This window comes from Cryptomeria japonica, chromosome 8 (assembly GCF_030272615.1).
Source record: "Cryptomeria japonica chromosome 8, Sugi_1.0, whole genome shotgun sequence".
Taxonomy (NCBI): domain Eukaryota; kingdom Viridiplantae; phylum Streptophyta; class Pinopsida; order Cupressales; family Cupressaceae; genus Cryptomeria; species Cryptomeria japonica.
In genome coordinates, this window is record NC_081412.1 from 630,956,507 (window position 1) to 630,970,389 (window position 13,883).

Consider the following 13,883-nt stretch of genomic DNA (forward strand, 5'->3'; position numbering starts at 1 on the left):
GAATGATTCATGCCCCCGGTATCCTTGGCAAGAACGGATACCCCTCTGACCTTGACTCTTAGCCAAAGAGATTTCAACCTAAGACTCATTCTCCCATATCAAGTGACTAAATGATTCAATATGTTTGATATAAAACCTTCCAACAACAAACAAAAATAAAATAAAATAAAAATGTCAATAAAATATTACTCTTTACATAAATGAAATACTTAAAATACAAAAAAGTGCAAAGAAAACGTAACCCACCATAACAAATGTAATTAAATATGTATATATAATGTTACAACAATTATTATATTCTCTTAAAGTCAAACTACAGGTTTGGTCAGGAATTTGTTTGAAGTCATCACATAAGTTACTACACTTTTGCTTGGTCATCAAATATACATAAAGTGCTTAGTCAGATGCTTTTGTTTGGTCATCAAATGTACATAAAATGCGCTAGTATATGTTATTGCTCAGGTGCTAAGCTAAAAGAGCTTACTTTCATTGGGGTTGCAACCACAAGTGGAGCCTCTGGAGAATTAGTAATAGCATAGTTATCATGCATGAATCTGCTATCCACTATGGATTCATCTTTTGGAACAATCTTATAGCAATAACAGCATTTTAACCCCTCCTGTGTTCTGTAACACTCATGATTACTGTTCTTAACTTGTTTGAAATTCCAGACAACAGAAAAATTGCCAATGCTAGCAACAAGATGGCGCTCTTGCCTCCCACTATCAGTAACCTGCAATGACAAAGAAAGATATTTAGATATTTGTACTTGTGTGAAAGTGAGAGAAGTCCTATTGGTAATCCAAAAGCAATGTGAAACCATAGTTTCCAAAACAATTTATGTTCTACCGCATTCTACTCAAAATTGATGATTTTGATCTAGTAGAGATGATTTCTGTTCTAAACTCAGTATTGTATAAATAGGGCAGACGAAATTTTTTGGCCAACATTAGTAGTTTTCCTCAAAATGTTTTAAAAAATAATCTCCGGCTAAAATGAGAATTCACATAAAACAATATTTTACTTTGAGAATTTGCTGACATGTATAGAATATAAATTTCTAAAACATTGGAAGATGTTCAAATTTAAAAAAACACAAAATATTGGGAACTCTATATTGAGAAAGATTGGAGAAGATTTCTCAACTTCCATAAATGCGTATTTTGAATTATTCATCATAATTCAACTGGTTTAATTGTTAATTTAAGAGAACGGGAAAGTAGTCCATAGAGTTCAGTGCATGTAAATCATTATTTCAAGAAACAAACACAAAATTTGTGACAGATTGGAGAAGATTTCTCAACTTTTAGAAGTGTACAACTATTTGAAATTACTCTCTTTTCTAGCTCGCTATTCTGATGAATCATAAAGAATGATTCAAAATATTGATGAGAAAAAGATTCACACAGTCAAATCTAAAAGTTCAAATCACAACAATCAAATCTAAAAGTTCAAATCACAACAATATAGACTGTAGAAACCTAAAACCTAATGTCTACAACTTATTGCTCATAATTAACCAGTTTAACTGTTGATTGAAAAGCCCAGGTAAAGTGGTCCAAAGAAATCGGTCACCATAAATCGTTATTTCAACCAGGTTTCTAAAGTAAAAAGATGATAACATTTTGTAAATAAGTCTTGTTTGTTGGTAGTCTATATGTAATTTAGGTGGGAACTTTGACAAATATCTGTCTACAATTTATGGAAGAAAAAAAGTTGATTGCCATTAATATATTTGCAGGGGTCACCTTAATTTAAAAAAATGAAAAATCAATGTAAATCAAGATTAAATAAACCAAAATTAAAGAATAGTTGAAATGAACCTAAGTATACATTGAGGAAATTAACTAAGAGAAGTTGTGAATCCATAACGAGAGATCTTTAAGGATGACGAGAAAGAGGTATTGTTATTAATGCCACTATCCCTCTCTCAACTAACATTCGAATTTGCAAAAACCTATGACTCAAATCTATAAGTTGCAGGCGTATTTTGTGCACGGTTTTGTTCAAAAAGGATGTCAAATTCATTCTTTAAAGCTAAAGAGAAAGAAAGATAGAAGGGAAGAAAAACTACCAATGTCTATACCAGAATTAGAAGTTAAGGCAGCACGAAACCCGGGGACGCGTCCCCTACCTGAAAACCCCCGTCTCAGTCCCGGGGACGTTTCGGGGATTTGGGGACGGTCAGGGGACGTCCCCCCCGTCCCCAAATTGTCAAAATTTTGAGGGGACGTCCCCGACACGGGGGGACGGCTTCCCTAGCTGTGGGGGACGTCTGTACGTCCCGGGGACGGCTGGGGACGGATTGGGGACGTCCCAGCCGTCTCGGGGACGGCCAGACGTCCCCCACATCTAGGGCTAGGGAAAAATATTAAAATAAAAAGTCGTATTTTCAATTTTTTTTAATGATGTTTTTTGCGTAATTGAGGGAGTGAAATATCTCATGAAGGGTTTTTTGCCAATAGAAAAATAACACCTGACGCCTATATAAAATAATAAAAGTATTTTTGGCCTCGCGGGGCGCTGCCCCTCGACCCCGCCCTGTATCGCGACAGGGAGCGCGCAAGGGGTGCTGCCCCTTGACCCCAAGTTGGGGGCGCTGCCCCCAAACCCCCGTTGAAAAATATAGGGGGGAACTGCGCTGATGGAAGTAGTGAAAATTTAACCTCTGAGTCTGATTAGGCTCCATTATGTATTTTATTTCTTTAATATCTATTATGATATGCATATTGTCAATGTGAATGAATTGAAATTCTGAATTATGAGTGCATATTGAGTATTGAGTCTATTGATAATGTTGTATGTTCGATGTTTGCATTCTAAAATGTTTTCATAGTATCATACACATGCTATATCCATGTTTTCATATGAATATAATGTATAGATGCATGCTTTATCCATGTTTTCATATGAACATTTAGAATTTTCCTATATATTTTAAATTTTCCCTATATTTTATACAGCCGTACCCTTTGCCGTCCCCCCCGTCCCCAAATTTGGGAAAAAAAATTTCCGTCCCGGAAACTCGTCCCCCCGTCCCCGCGTCCCCCCGTCCCGGAAACTTGGGGTAACGTAGCATTATAGTGATTAACAAAAATTTATAGATAGACAATATAGACCAAGTTTTGCATTGTGATACAAAATATAAAGCAATGTCATTCTTCAGAAGTGTGAATGGAGAGGACAATTGTAACCTTGCACCAGATGGGAAAAGGAATTAAGTTAAGAAATAAATCTTGCTCGTGCCTGTGTTCTTAAATGAACAACACCAGAAACACGTCATTCATTCAAGTGATCACCTTGAGATTCCCTCAAAAAGGTTGTAGATAAAAGTATAAAGGAAAAGAAGATACCTAAGAAAAAAAGATATTGGTTTCCATCCATTAAAGCATATCAGAGGAAAGAATCCATGCTTTTGAGAGTTAATTAAAGACCCATCGCCCCTCTTATCAGAAGGGTCAATGATTAAGAAAACAATTTATCGAAATTCTAAATCTCAGTAGCTCCTAAGAATTCAACTGAGATCTCATGACAGATGACTTCGTTTCAGGTGCCATTGCCTGAAGGATAAAAAACCAAGATTTCGTCTTTTAGAGCATATGGCTTTCATCTCACATCATTTAGAAAGCAAATTTATTTGCATCAATTACAAACTTTATGCCTAACTTAATGATTAGACTGAAACAAAACAAATTATTAACCGAGAGTACAAAATAAAGAAAGTCGTGTTCATCTCTATTTTAGAGATTATATCTTACTAACCAATATATATATTTAATACATTATAACAAATGTTTCATCTTTAGATACAATCTATTCCTGTAGGGCAATCCAAATTTGTACATACTATATTTAAAATGTTGGATCTGCATAATTGTATCCAATGAGCTACTAACATTAACTGTGACGTGCAGAACTGGTAGCATTTGTTCCAAATGCCTTTACAGTTGCCCATCCTACTGACTTTTGAGGGCATGCTTCTCACATCCTGACTGTTTTTTTAATATGTCCAATAACTATGCAGTAGGTGTTGTATATTGATATTTTATATTTTCAAGAAAAACTAACTTGCAATAGATATTTACAAATTCAAAAGAGAGTAAATTTCCAAAACAGTAAATAGTAAAGAAAAAGTGAAGCTTACCCAAGAAAACTGGCCTCCATGCAGCTTGTTCTTTTTTCCAGCAATATGTGCATGTACAGGAGTAAGCTTAAGCAGTCTTGGTGCTGCAATCCTGTTCCCCATCCGACCAGTGAAACCTGTCTTTGCCTTCCCATCTTTGTCTGTGAAGACGGTACTGATAAGAATTAGATAAGTATCAGTGGTTCCAAGAATCCATTTCCCATCATAAGTAACATCAACATGTGTGATAGGCGACCCGAGTCCCGGAAAAGCTGTTTTAGCCTGTCTCATAGATGTCTTCCCATACAAACGGATCTTTCCATCACTGGATCCAACCACGATACACCCATCTCCCGAAGATGCAAAGCACTGGAAATTAGTCCCTCGTGAAAACTGGTGACCCTCATTCCAACCTAATACAGGGCTATTGATCTGTTGGACATTTCCAATCCTGTCCCGCATATCCCACCTACACAGCCTATTGTCGTCAAGCCCCAGGAAGGTTGACTCCGATGGATCCAACTGTGCACCCTTGTTATCATTAGTGACATCCCTCATTGTAATAGGAGTCCCATCCTTCTCAAACTTCCATTCTGTCACAACCTTACCTGTTTCAATATCCAAGTGATGAACTCCGGTAGCATGAGGCATGCCCTGCTTTGCGGGACTCATCAGAATCATATTGGTCTCTGCTTTCATAAGCATGCCCTTTTTTGGTGTAGAAAAATAAGCTTCCCCACCACCACCGCCACCCAATTCACGCTTCCTAAACTTAACAGCTACCCCCTTGCCGTGTAGCCCTTGAGGAGAATTCTTCACCGCCTCAATCCCAAACTCGTTGACCAAAAAGCTATGATCCAGGCCACCTATTGTCAAACTTTGGATCCCACCAGTGACAGCTTCTTCGTACTCCTCTCTCAAATCCCTCGTCTTCTTCTTCTCCTCTTCCTCCCCCAAGCTCTCCTCTGCATCCTCCCAAACAGAGTCGTCAGCAGCCTCAGGATTAGCCCACCCCATAAAATCCTTCCCAAATACCTTAACCTTATTCTCCTCGGTAGCCTCAAGCAAGTAAGTATTCTCAAACAAACAATTTTGAAACCCGACAACAAAATTCCTGTATCCTTCTGGACTGAGAAACTTCACAGCCCAAACCCCCTGATTCACAAAATCAGCCCTTAGCTGTTCATCACAAAATCTCATCTGCAGCCTATCATCCACTCTTCCCTTCACCTTGTTGCCCACATTAAGCACCCAACTCCTAAAACCCCCTTTAGCTCTATCCACCCTCCAGTCCTCTTCCTCTTCATCTGTACCCTCTTCATCATCATCATCCCCTTCTCTGAAAAATCTATAACTAGCCACTTTATCTGCAACTACCCATTTTGCACTGGCTGCGTTTCCCCCAATATGCTTATATAATTTAACCTGTTGGGAACTGTTACCTACCTGGGCGTTGTCCACAGAGAGCGATTTGAGCTTTGCACCTAACTCGGAGGCCGCGGCATTCGATCTGTGGCTGCTAGATTCAGAACCAACAGAGGAACTGGTTTCTTCCTCGCCTTCAGAACTCGAGCTTTCTAGCTCGTCCAGCCTACTGTGAGAACCACCCATTTCAGAACTCTATACCGGGTATTCAAAAAAACCCAAATATATGACAATGCCAAAGAGGACAGATATATGCAGCTCGATAGTACGCTCCTTCTGGCTAAATTTTATAAACATTCAACCCAAGTCTTTGCTTTACTACGAGATTTAGTACTTTTTCTTTTCTTCGATTCGATGCTTCAAACAAGAGATGACTTAGAATGTAAGCAACACGACGATTTAGTCGGTTAAGATTAATGCTATGCCAAGCGTGATGAACGCCGTTCGCATTGGTGCACATAGTTCTGTTATTAGAAACCCTAGTTTTTTAGTGCAATGACACCTAAGCTAATAGGTAGGCTCCAAAAGAAGTTTGGTTTAAAAGGTCGGTCTCGTTGTGTAAAGCCACGTCATTTTAGCCCATTTGACATTTCACATGCAATTTAACGGGAGAAGAAAAGGATCGTGTTCATCTTCTTGGTGAGGAATTTTTATTTTTTTATTTTTTATTAGTTAGTCACTAAAATTTGTATGTTGTACACTTTATGTTGTTGGTTCAGTTGTAAATTTTGTTAATTTTATTATTATTATTTTAATGATATCATTTATTTTTTAAATTAATCATAATAATTAGTGTAGATGGAGGAAATGGATTGAATACAAGATTCAATCTTCCAACATCCAACAATGAAGTCAGAAATTCACTCCATTGCACTCCTATTCTTCAAGATTTCACATTGAGTGGGTAAGATGGCAAGATAATGGAATGCAAACTGGCATAAATTCGACGCATAAATATGAGATGCTCAAATAAGAGAAGGGGGCTTGTTTAAATAGATTTTCTTTGGGCAAGTTCATGTTGTGGGATGAATATGGGATAATGCAAGATGAGTGGTATAGGGAAGATGAGTGGTAAATGGGAAATGGTAAGTGGTAGGAGAGGATATGTAAGGGTTTTATTAAATAAATAGAGAAATGTATATAAGGTGAATGCATGAAGGCGTATAAATGAATATGATAAATGTTTTATTTAATAAATTTAATGGGTAAATGGTAAAGATATTAATAATAATATAATAAAAGATGGAAATTATGAATAGTGAATTATGGAGAAATAATAATGTAATAATAATGACTCACCCGATGTTCGGAGAAATTTGAAATTAATGAGGACAAATTAATGGAATTTTTTATGTGTCTACATTTTTCCCCTCTTTGAGACAATGCACTATTTTGCATTGTTTCAAAGAAAATGATCAACTGATATATGCCCCAGAGGTGTCTTGGTAAGGGTGATGATTGATTGGTTATGCCCCCTCGAGAGATTGATCGAACAGATTGATGGAGATTGGTCTCTTGATAGATCGTGGGAGAGAAAGATTGGATGATTGATATTGCATAAGTAATTAGATTGAGATGTACATTTGATGGTGTATATGGTGAAAATGGATAACAATAATAACAATATTGAAAGGCTAAATGAATTCAACCACAAAACCCTAGCCTAACAATCAACAAAGATCCACCATAACATATGAAGATTACCTAAGACAATGCAAATCACATGAAATCACAAAGATTATACCATCACATGTCCAATAGGGTTTTGATCTCCATTCTTCCTATCTCCATTGATCTTGCTTGATATATTTGCTCTCAGATTTTATATGCACAAGAGCTCAACAAAGAACGGAATGTGGTTGCAAGTAGGATCGTAGTATAGTCAATTGATCAAGTAGTTAGCTCATTAGGGTTTGATAATGAAGGAAACATCTCCTTATATAGAAGACACTATATGAAATGGAGGGATAAGATTGAGAGGTGTAAAAGGAGGTCGGTTATGATTAGAGGGTAGGTAAAAGAAATAATAAAATAATGAAAGGGGTAGGAAGTGTATGAATTAAGAGATGAATGACATGTGTCATGGGTGGAAAAGGCTAATGAATTAATTAAATAAATAAAGATTTATTTAATTAATAGAAGAAGTGGGATCAATTAAATAAATAAGATATTTATTTAATTTAGGAAAATGATAATTTAAATAAATAAATATATTTATTTAAATGAGAAATAAGGCTAGAAGAGGATAAATGAATTAATTAAATAAATAAAGATTTATTTAATTAATAGAAGAATTAAGCTTAGATAATTAAATAAATAAAATATTTATTTAATTAGACATGACAATTTTAGGTGTCTACATTTTGCCCCTCTTTGAGATAATGCGACTTGTCGCGTTGTTTCAAAGAAGATAAGATGAACTGATATAGAGTTGCCCCAAAATGGGAATGATATGCCCCCTCGAGAGATTGGATGAAAATGTCTGAAAAGATTGCAGACAATCTCTCGATAAGAAAGAAAGGCCAGAATGGATTGACCAGATAAAGTGACAAAGTCACGGGATAATGAAGACTGACTCGGAAAATGAAAGCGAGGGCTAGGGTAGGCTATAAGATAGACCACGGGGGAAAATACATCCTCATTGTCATCTACACATCCACAAGAGCATATTGCAGAGCGAAAATAGAGCAGGAGCAGTCAGTAGCGATGGCTTTCGTTCACAGATTCGACCGCGTTCGTCGATTTCAGAGGCCAGCAGAGGCAGGAGAGCCGGTAAGTACCACCAAACCTCCTTGTACTTTGATGCATTTAATTTTGTCATTAATGCATGTCAAATAGGGTAATAAATGCGCTTAGACTAGGGTCCAAAAAGTATCAAAAAATGTTTAGGCGCGTCTGCGTTGGTGCCAGGCGTGTCTGTGTTCGCTAGGCGCGTCTGTGTTTGTGCCAGGCGCGTCTATGTCTGGACCCGCGTCTACGTCAATTGCGACCGCGTCTGTGATGGACAGGCACGTTTGTGCCAAGAAGGCATGTCTATGTCTCCCAGGCGCGTCTGTGCAGAGCATAGGCACGTCTGTGTCAGGCAGGCGCGTCTGTGCAGTCTTTGAGCGCATTTATGTCATGTAAGCACGTTTGCGTTCAAAAAGTATGAATTTGCATCTTCTAGGTCAAAGCGGCAGTTCTGTGATGAACATACGCTGTCGATTGGATAAGTTGCTGAGAGGATACACTCAAGCAGGTCCTCTAGGAAGACTAGGATAGATCAAGACACTTTGTGATGAACAGTGAGTACCAAGATAGAGTACTTTGTGATGAACAGGGAGTATTGAAATATGAGTAGCACTTTGTGATGAATAGGGAGTGCAAATGTGAGTAACACTTTGTGATGAACAGGGAGTGTCACACACGTAGTACTTTGTGATGAACAGTGAGTACCACTAGGATAAATAGCAACACTTTGTGATGAACAGTGAGTGTCACTAGGGTAGAAAGCCATATGCATTTAGATAACGAGTAGCATTTTGTGATAAACAGTGAATGCCACTATAACTGACATGATTGAGTTGTTTGACTGCAGGAGTATTTGTCGATGCTAGAGTCACGGGAGAGATTCCCGTCTACTCAGAGGTTACGACCTGAGTTGACAGCCGAGGACAGAGCCACCATCAAGGAGATGGGTTTGAGACATGTGATGTATGTGCCTGAGTTTCGAGCGAACATGGGACTGCTGACTGCATTAGCTGAGAGATGGCACTCTGAGACATGCACGTTTCATCTGCCGATGGGTGAGATGACAGTCACCTTGGAGGATGTGTACAGGATTATGAGGATATCGATCGATGGGAAGCTGATCCCATACGATTGAGATGGCGATAAAGAGGCCCTAAGACGAGTATTCCAGGACCCTGGATTGGAGATGAGGGCAGGACACGTGGCATGGGACACCATGATAGCCACCGGGTTAGCATTGCCGGCAATGATTGGAGGAGCTATCAGTGGTTTCCTGTGTCCAGACAGGGCGACATGGGGTTTGGGTATGGGCTGGGGAGGAGCACTCGAGACGTTGGTGACACAACATACCAGATATGCCTGGGGACAATGTGTGTTGGCCCACCTGTATTATGAGCTTCATCAGTTTGTTTATCATGAGTCAGTGGGATTGGGCTGCGGAGTTACCTTGCTGCAGGTATGGGCTTACGAGCATCTGCCGGTTACCCGACCGATACACTTCAGGGGCAGAGGTTATGGATGCAGCTTTGTGCATTTATATGATATGATCACATCGCAGCCACGGATTGGCAGACTAGAGCATTGGCGGCGGGTGATTGATGACATTGATGAGGTCATATGGCAACCGTATCTGGGTTGCGAGCAGTGGGAGGATGACGCAGTTGAGCTTCCTTACACCTTCCAGAGTAGGTATTTGATTGGGCGGACGCCCTATGTGTTGGAGAGGCAGCTGGTAGACAGGATTGGCCAACAGTTTGGTCGGATTCAGAGGATGCCCCGGGGCTCAGGCATGTATACCCGCACAGTTAGAGATCAGGCACAGTTTGGGCCATTGTTGTCGTATGATCAGGCAGTGACACAGTTGGTGGAGATGATACCTCTACCCTGGGACATGTGGCCAGAGATCGAGGACGTCGGCATGGATGCCGAGTATACAGCTTATTGGGTAGAGCATCCGTTCCCACGGTTGACAGATCCTGGAGATGCACTAGAGGGAGATGGTGGGGGAGATGATGATGATGGTGGAGGTGATGGGGGTCGAGGCCGACAGAGGAGGAGGGGAGTAGTTGGAGAGAGGAGGGTGGCAGCTCGGAGGGAGGGTGGTGAGGAGAGGCAGACTCGGGTGGTGAGGGGTCGCAGTGGATTGCCACTACAGGTACCAGCGGCACCAGGTCCTGGACAGGTACAGGCACAGGGACAGAGACAGAGACAGGTACCAGTACAGGCACCAGTATAGGTACAGGTACAGGCACAGGGGCAGGCACTTGGATAGGGGGAGCTGTTGGGAAAAATGGTGTCTCAACCTTGCATTTATGCGAGGTTACTATTTATAATAAGTTTTAATTTGAGCACGAAATGGTGCGAAACTCTCCCTGAAGCTTTTGGTTGGCTAGATAAGCATTCCAGTAAAGTTGCGTCGCAAGGTCACAGCTAGTTTTGAAGATATTAAAGTTTTCGTCTTGGAGAGGTGCAATAAAATATTTAAACTTAATTTTGGGGAATTTAGAGGCTCCGAAACGCCCTGAAAAGTGGCCGTAACCGGCGAAGCAGGTTATGAGGTGATAGAGCACTTCGCGAGCTTTCCGACGCTTCAAACGGTTCGTCAATTGGACACCCGGTTCTCAAGTTATGGCCTCTGGAAGTTTGTACTCCTGAAATAGGAAAAATAATTTGTATCGGATACATAAATGAGCTGTAAAAGGGAGCGACATGTGTTGATGTGTGCTTGAACATGCCATAGGGCATCTAGAAGGGAGATAAGGTCGGCTACACCTTATTGAGTGGTTTTAGCCCATGGTTTTGTAATACCGTTTGACGGTTTCTTGTATTGTATTTCCTATTTATGAGGTGTGTGAGATAGAGGTTGTGTGTAAGAGTCTTATGGCTATTGAGTTGCCTCTGAATCTCTGATTAGTGGTACTCCTGCGAAGAGCTTGCTCTGCAAGTATGTTGTAATCTGTTTTTGATTGCTGAATAAAATATTGAGCTGCTTTTGGAGGGTGGGGTTTTTCTCCCGAAAGGGTTTTCCCCACGTAAATCACTGTGTTGTGGTATGAATGTTGTTATATCTATTTCTATTTTCTATAACTGTTGTAATGATCTGAAAAAGTTTTGCATTACCCTCCTCTCAAGGTTAGTGTAGGAAGTTATTTCCGCTACTTAACTTTTTTACAAGTGGTATCAGAGCCTGATCACCTTTGGTTTCAATTGTGGGCAGTTGAGTTTTTTTAACTAATCCAGATTTGAGTGGGAGCTTGTGCAGAAGACACTTTTTGATCTTGTTGCAGGAATATTCAGATGGCGAGTTCATCAGGGAGAATAGAGGTGGAGAAATTTAATGGAAGTAATTTTGAGATGTGGAAGCTAAAGATGGAAGATCTGCTAATAGATCGAGATCTTTGGGATGCTGTTGATGGGAATGTCCAAAGGCCCTCAGATCCTACTGTGACAGCTCAGTATGATGTTATGGATCGGAAAGCCAAGGGTCTAATCAGACCGTGCCTGACAGACTCTGTTCTAATCAATGTCCATGAAGAAAACTCTGCAAAGAAGCTATGGACTAAGCTTGGTGAGATGTATCAAGTGAAATCTTTATTAAATCAAATTTTCTTAAGAAAGAAATTGTATTCCTTGAAGATGGAAGAGGGTGGACGAATTGCAGACCACCTGGAAGCATTCAATATGTTGGTGGCTCAATTAGTATCCGTCGGTGTTAAGATGGATGAGGAGGAGAAATGTCAGATCTTGCTTTGTTCTTTGCCTGATTCGTGGGATTCTCTTGTTATGGCTATCGGTAGTACTTCTGTTGTTTTGAAATCTGAAGACGTGGTGGGTGCCCTACTCGGTGAGGAGATGCGAAGGAAGGTATCCATCAGTTCAAAGGAATCCCTAACCGTTCGTGGAAGACCTAAGGAGAAAGGCAAGAAGAATGAGAAGCGCGGCAAGTCCAAATCCAAAGGGAGATCGAAATCTCCTGGAAAGTCCAAAGTCATTTGCTGGAATTGTGGTAAACCGGGTCACATCTGTAAGGACTGCAAAGAAGAAAAGAAGAAGAAGAAAAAGAAAAAGTTCGATTCTGATTCTGAGTCCGACAAGGAAGATGGCAATGCATTTATTGCGGCTTTGACGACTCATGCAGGTAATGATGCCTGGCTAATTGACTCAGGTGCATCTTTTCATATGACTTCCAATAGAGATTGGTTTTTTGAATATGAAGGATTTAATGGAGGTAAGGTGTACTTGGGTGATGATTCACCTCTAGACATTGTTGGTCGAGGTAAAGTTAGAATCAGGTTTTCTGATGGAAGAATAAAAGGGATTAATGGTGTGTTGCATATCCCTGGATTAAAACGAAACCTGTTATCTGTGAGCAAACTGATAGATGCGGGTGTGCACGTAGTCTTTTCTGAAACAGGATGTAAGATGATTAAGGGTGCTATGGTAGTTGCTAGAGGTGTCAGGTTTGACACTTTGTATAAGCTTGAAGCATACACTGTTGAGTGTAATAGCACTTCTGTAAAAAGTAAATCTGCGGATACTTCACTGGAAGATTTGAAGGTTTCACCTTCAGCAGATGGAAATGGTTTTTGGGTACCTAAAGGTGCTCTTTCATCTGAAGCAAAGTTACCTGCAGAGAAGACTATGTTATGGCACCAGAGACTTGGCCACATTGGAGAAAAGGGTCTAAGGACCTTGAAAAATAAAAATTTTGTTGAAGGTTTGAATGATTGTAATCTTGACTTTGATTTCTGTGAGCATTGCATTTATGGAAAACAAAACCGCGTTCAGTTTTACTCGAGTTCTCATAAAACTTGTGGTGTTTTGGATCTTATCCATTCTGATGTGTTTGATCCAGTAGATGTCTCTTCAATTGGAAAATCCACATATTATGTTTCATTTATTGATGATTTTAGTAGAAGGACATGGGTATATTTTCTAAAGAGTAAATCTGAAGTTTTTAGTCGTTTTAAAGAATTTAAAGCAATGGTTGAGTTGCAGACTAGAAAGAAAATAAAATGTTTGAGAACTGATAATGGCGGTGAGTTTAGCTCTAATGATTTTGATAGATTCTGTAAAGACTGTGGAATTAATAGGCAGAAGACAACTTTGTATTCTCCACAGCAGAATGGAGTTGCAGAAAGAATGAATAGGACACTGATGGAGAAGGCTAGGAGTATGTTGAGTGGTGCTGGTCTTGAACAAAAGTTTTGGGCTGAAGCTGTTGCCACTGCTTGCTACTTGATTAACAGGTCTCCTACATCAGCTCTTGTTGATAAAACGCCTATGGAAGCATGGTCAGGTCACAAGACTTCATTGAGACATCTTAGAGTTTTTGGTTGCAAGGCATATGCACATGTGCCAAAGGAGAAGCGAACAAAGCTGGAGAACAAGGCTGTGAAATGTATCTTCATCAGGTATAGTTATGGTGTGAAAGGATACAAGTTTTGGGACCCTATTGCACAAAAGGTAATTCACAGTAGAAGTGTTATTTTTAGAGAAATTAAGTCTCCTTCTGTTACATTGCAGCCAGAACAGAGTAAAAAAGAAGATGTGATTCAACTTCCTTCTACACCTGAAAGAGTTGAATCGAGACCCCTAGATAGGC

At 39.8% G+C, this 13,883-nt stretch overlaps 1 protein-coding gene across 1 annotated transcript; it reads right to left on the minus strand.

The window, feature by feature from the left end:
* Positions 1-248: 248 nt before the first annotated feature.
* On the minus strand, positions 249-5,989 carry LOC131045128 (protein CYPRO4). Its single transcript, XM_057978662.2, has 2 exons — positions 4,145-5,989; positions 249-733 (listed from the first exon to the last, which is right to left on the minus strand). Exons 1-2 carry the CDS (start codon positions 5,732-5,734, stop codon positions 452-454), a joined length of 1,872 nt encoding a protein of 623 aa, XP_057834645.1. The 5' UTR covers positions 5,735-5,989; the 3' UTR covers positions 249-451.
* Positions 5,990-13,883: the final 7,894 nt, after the last annotated feature.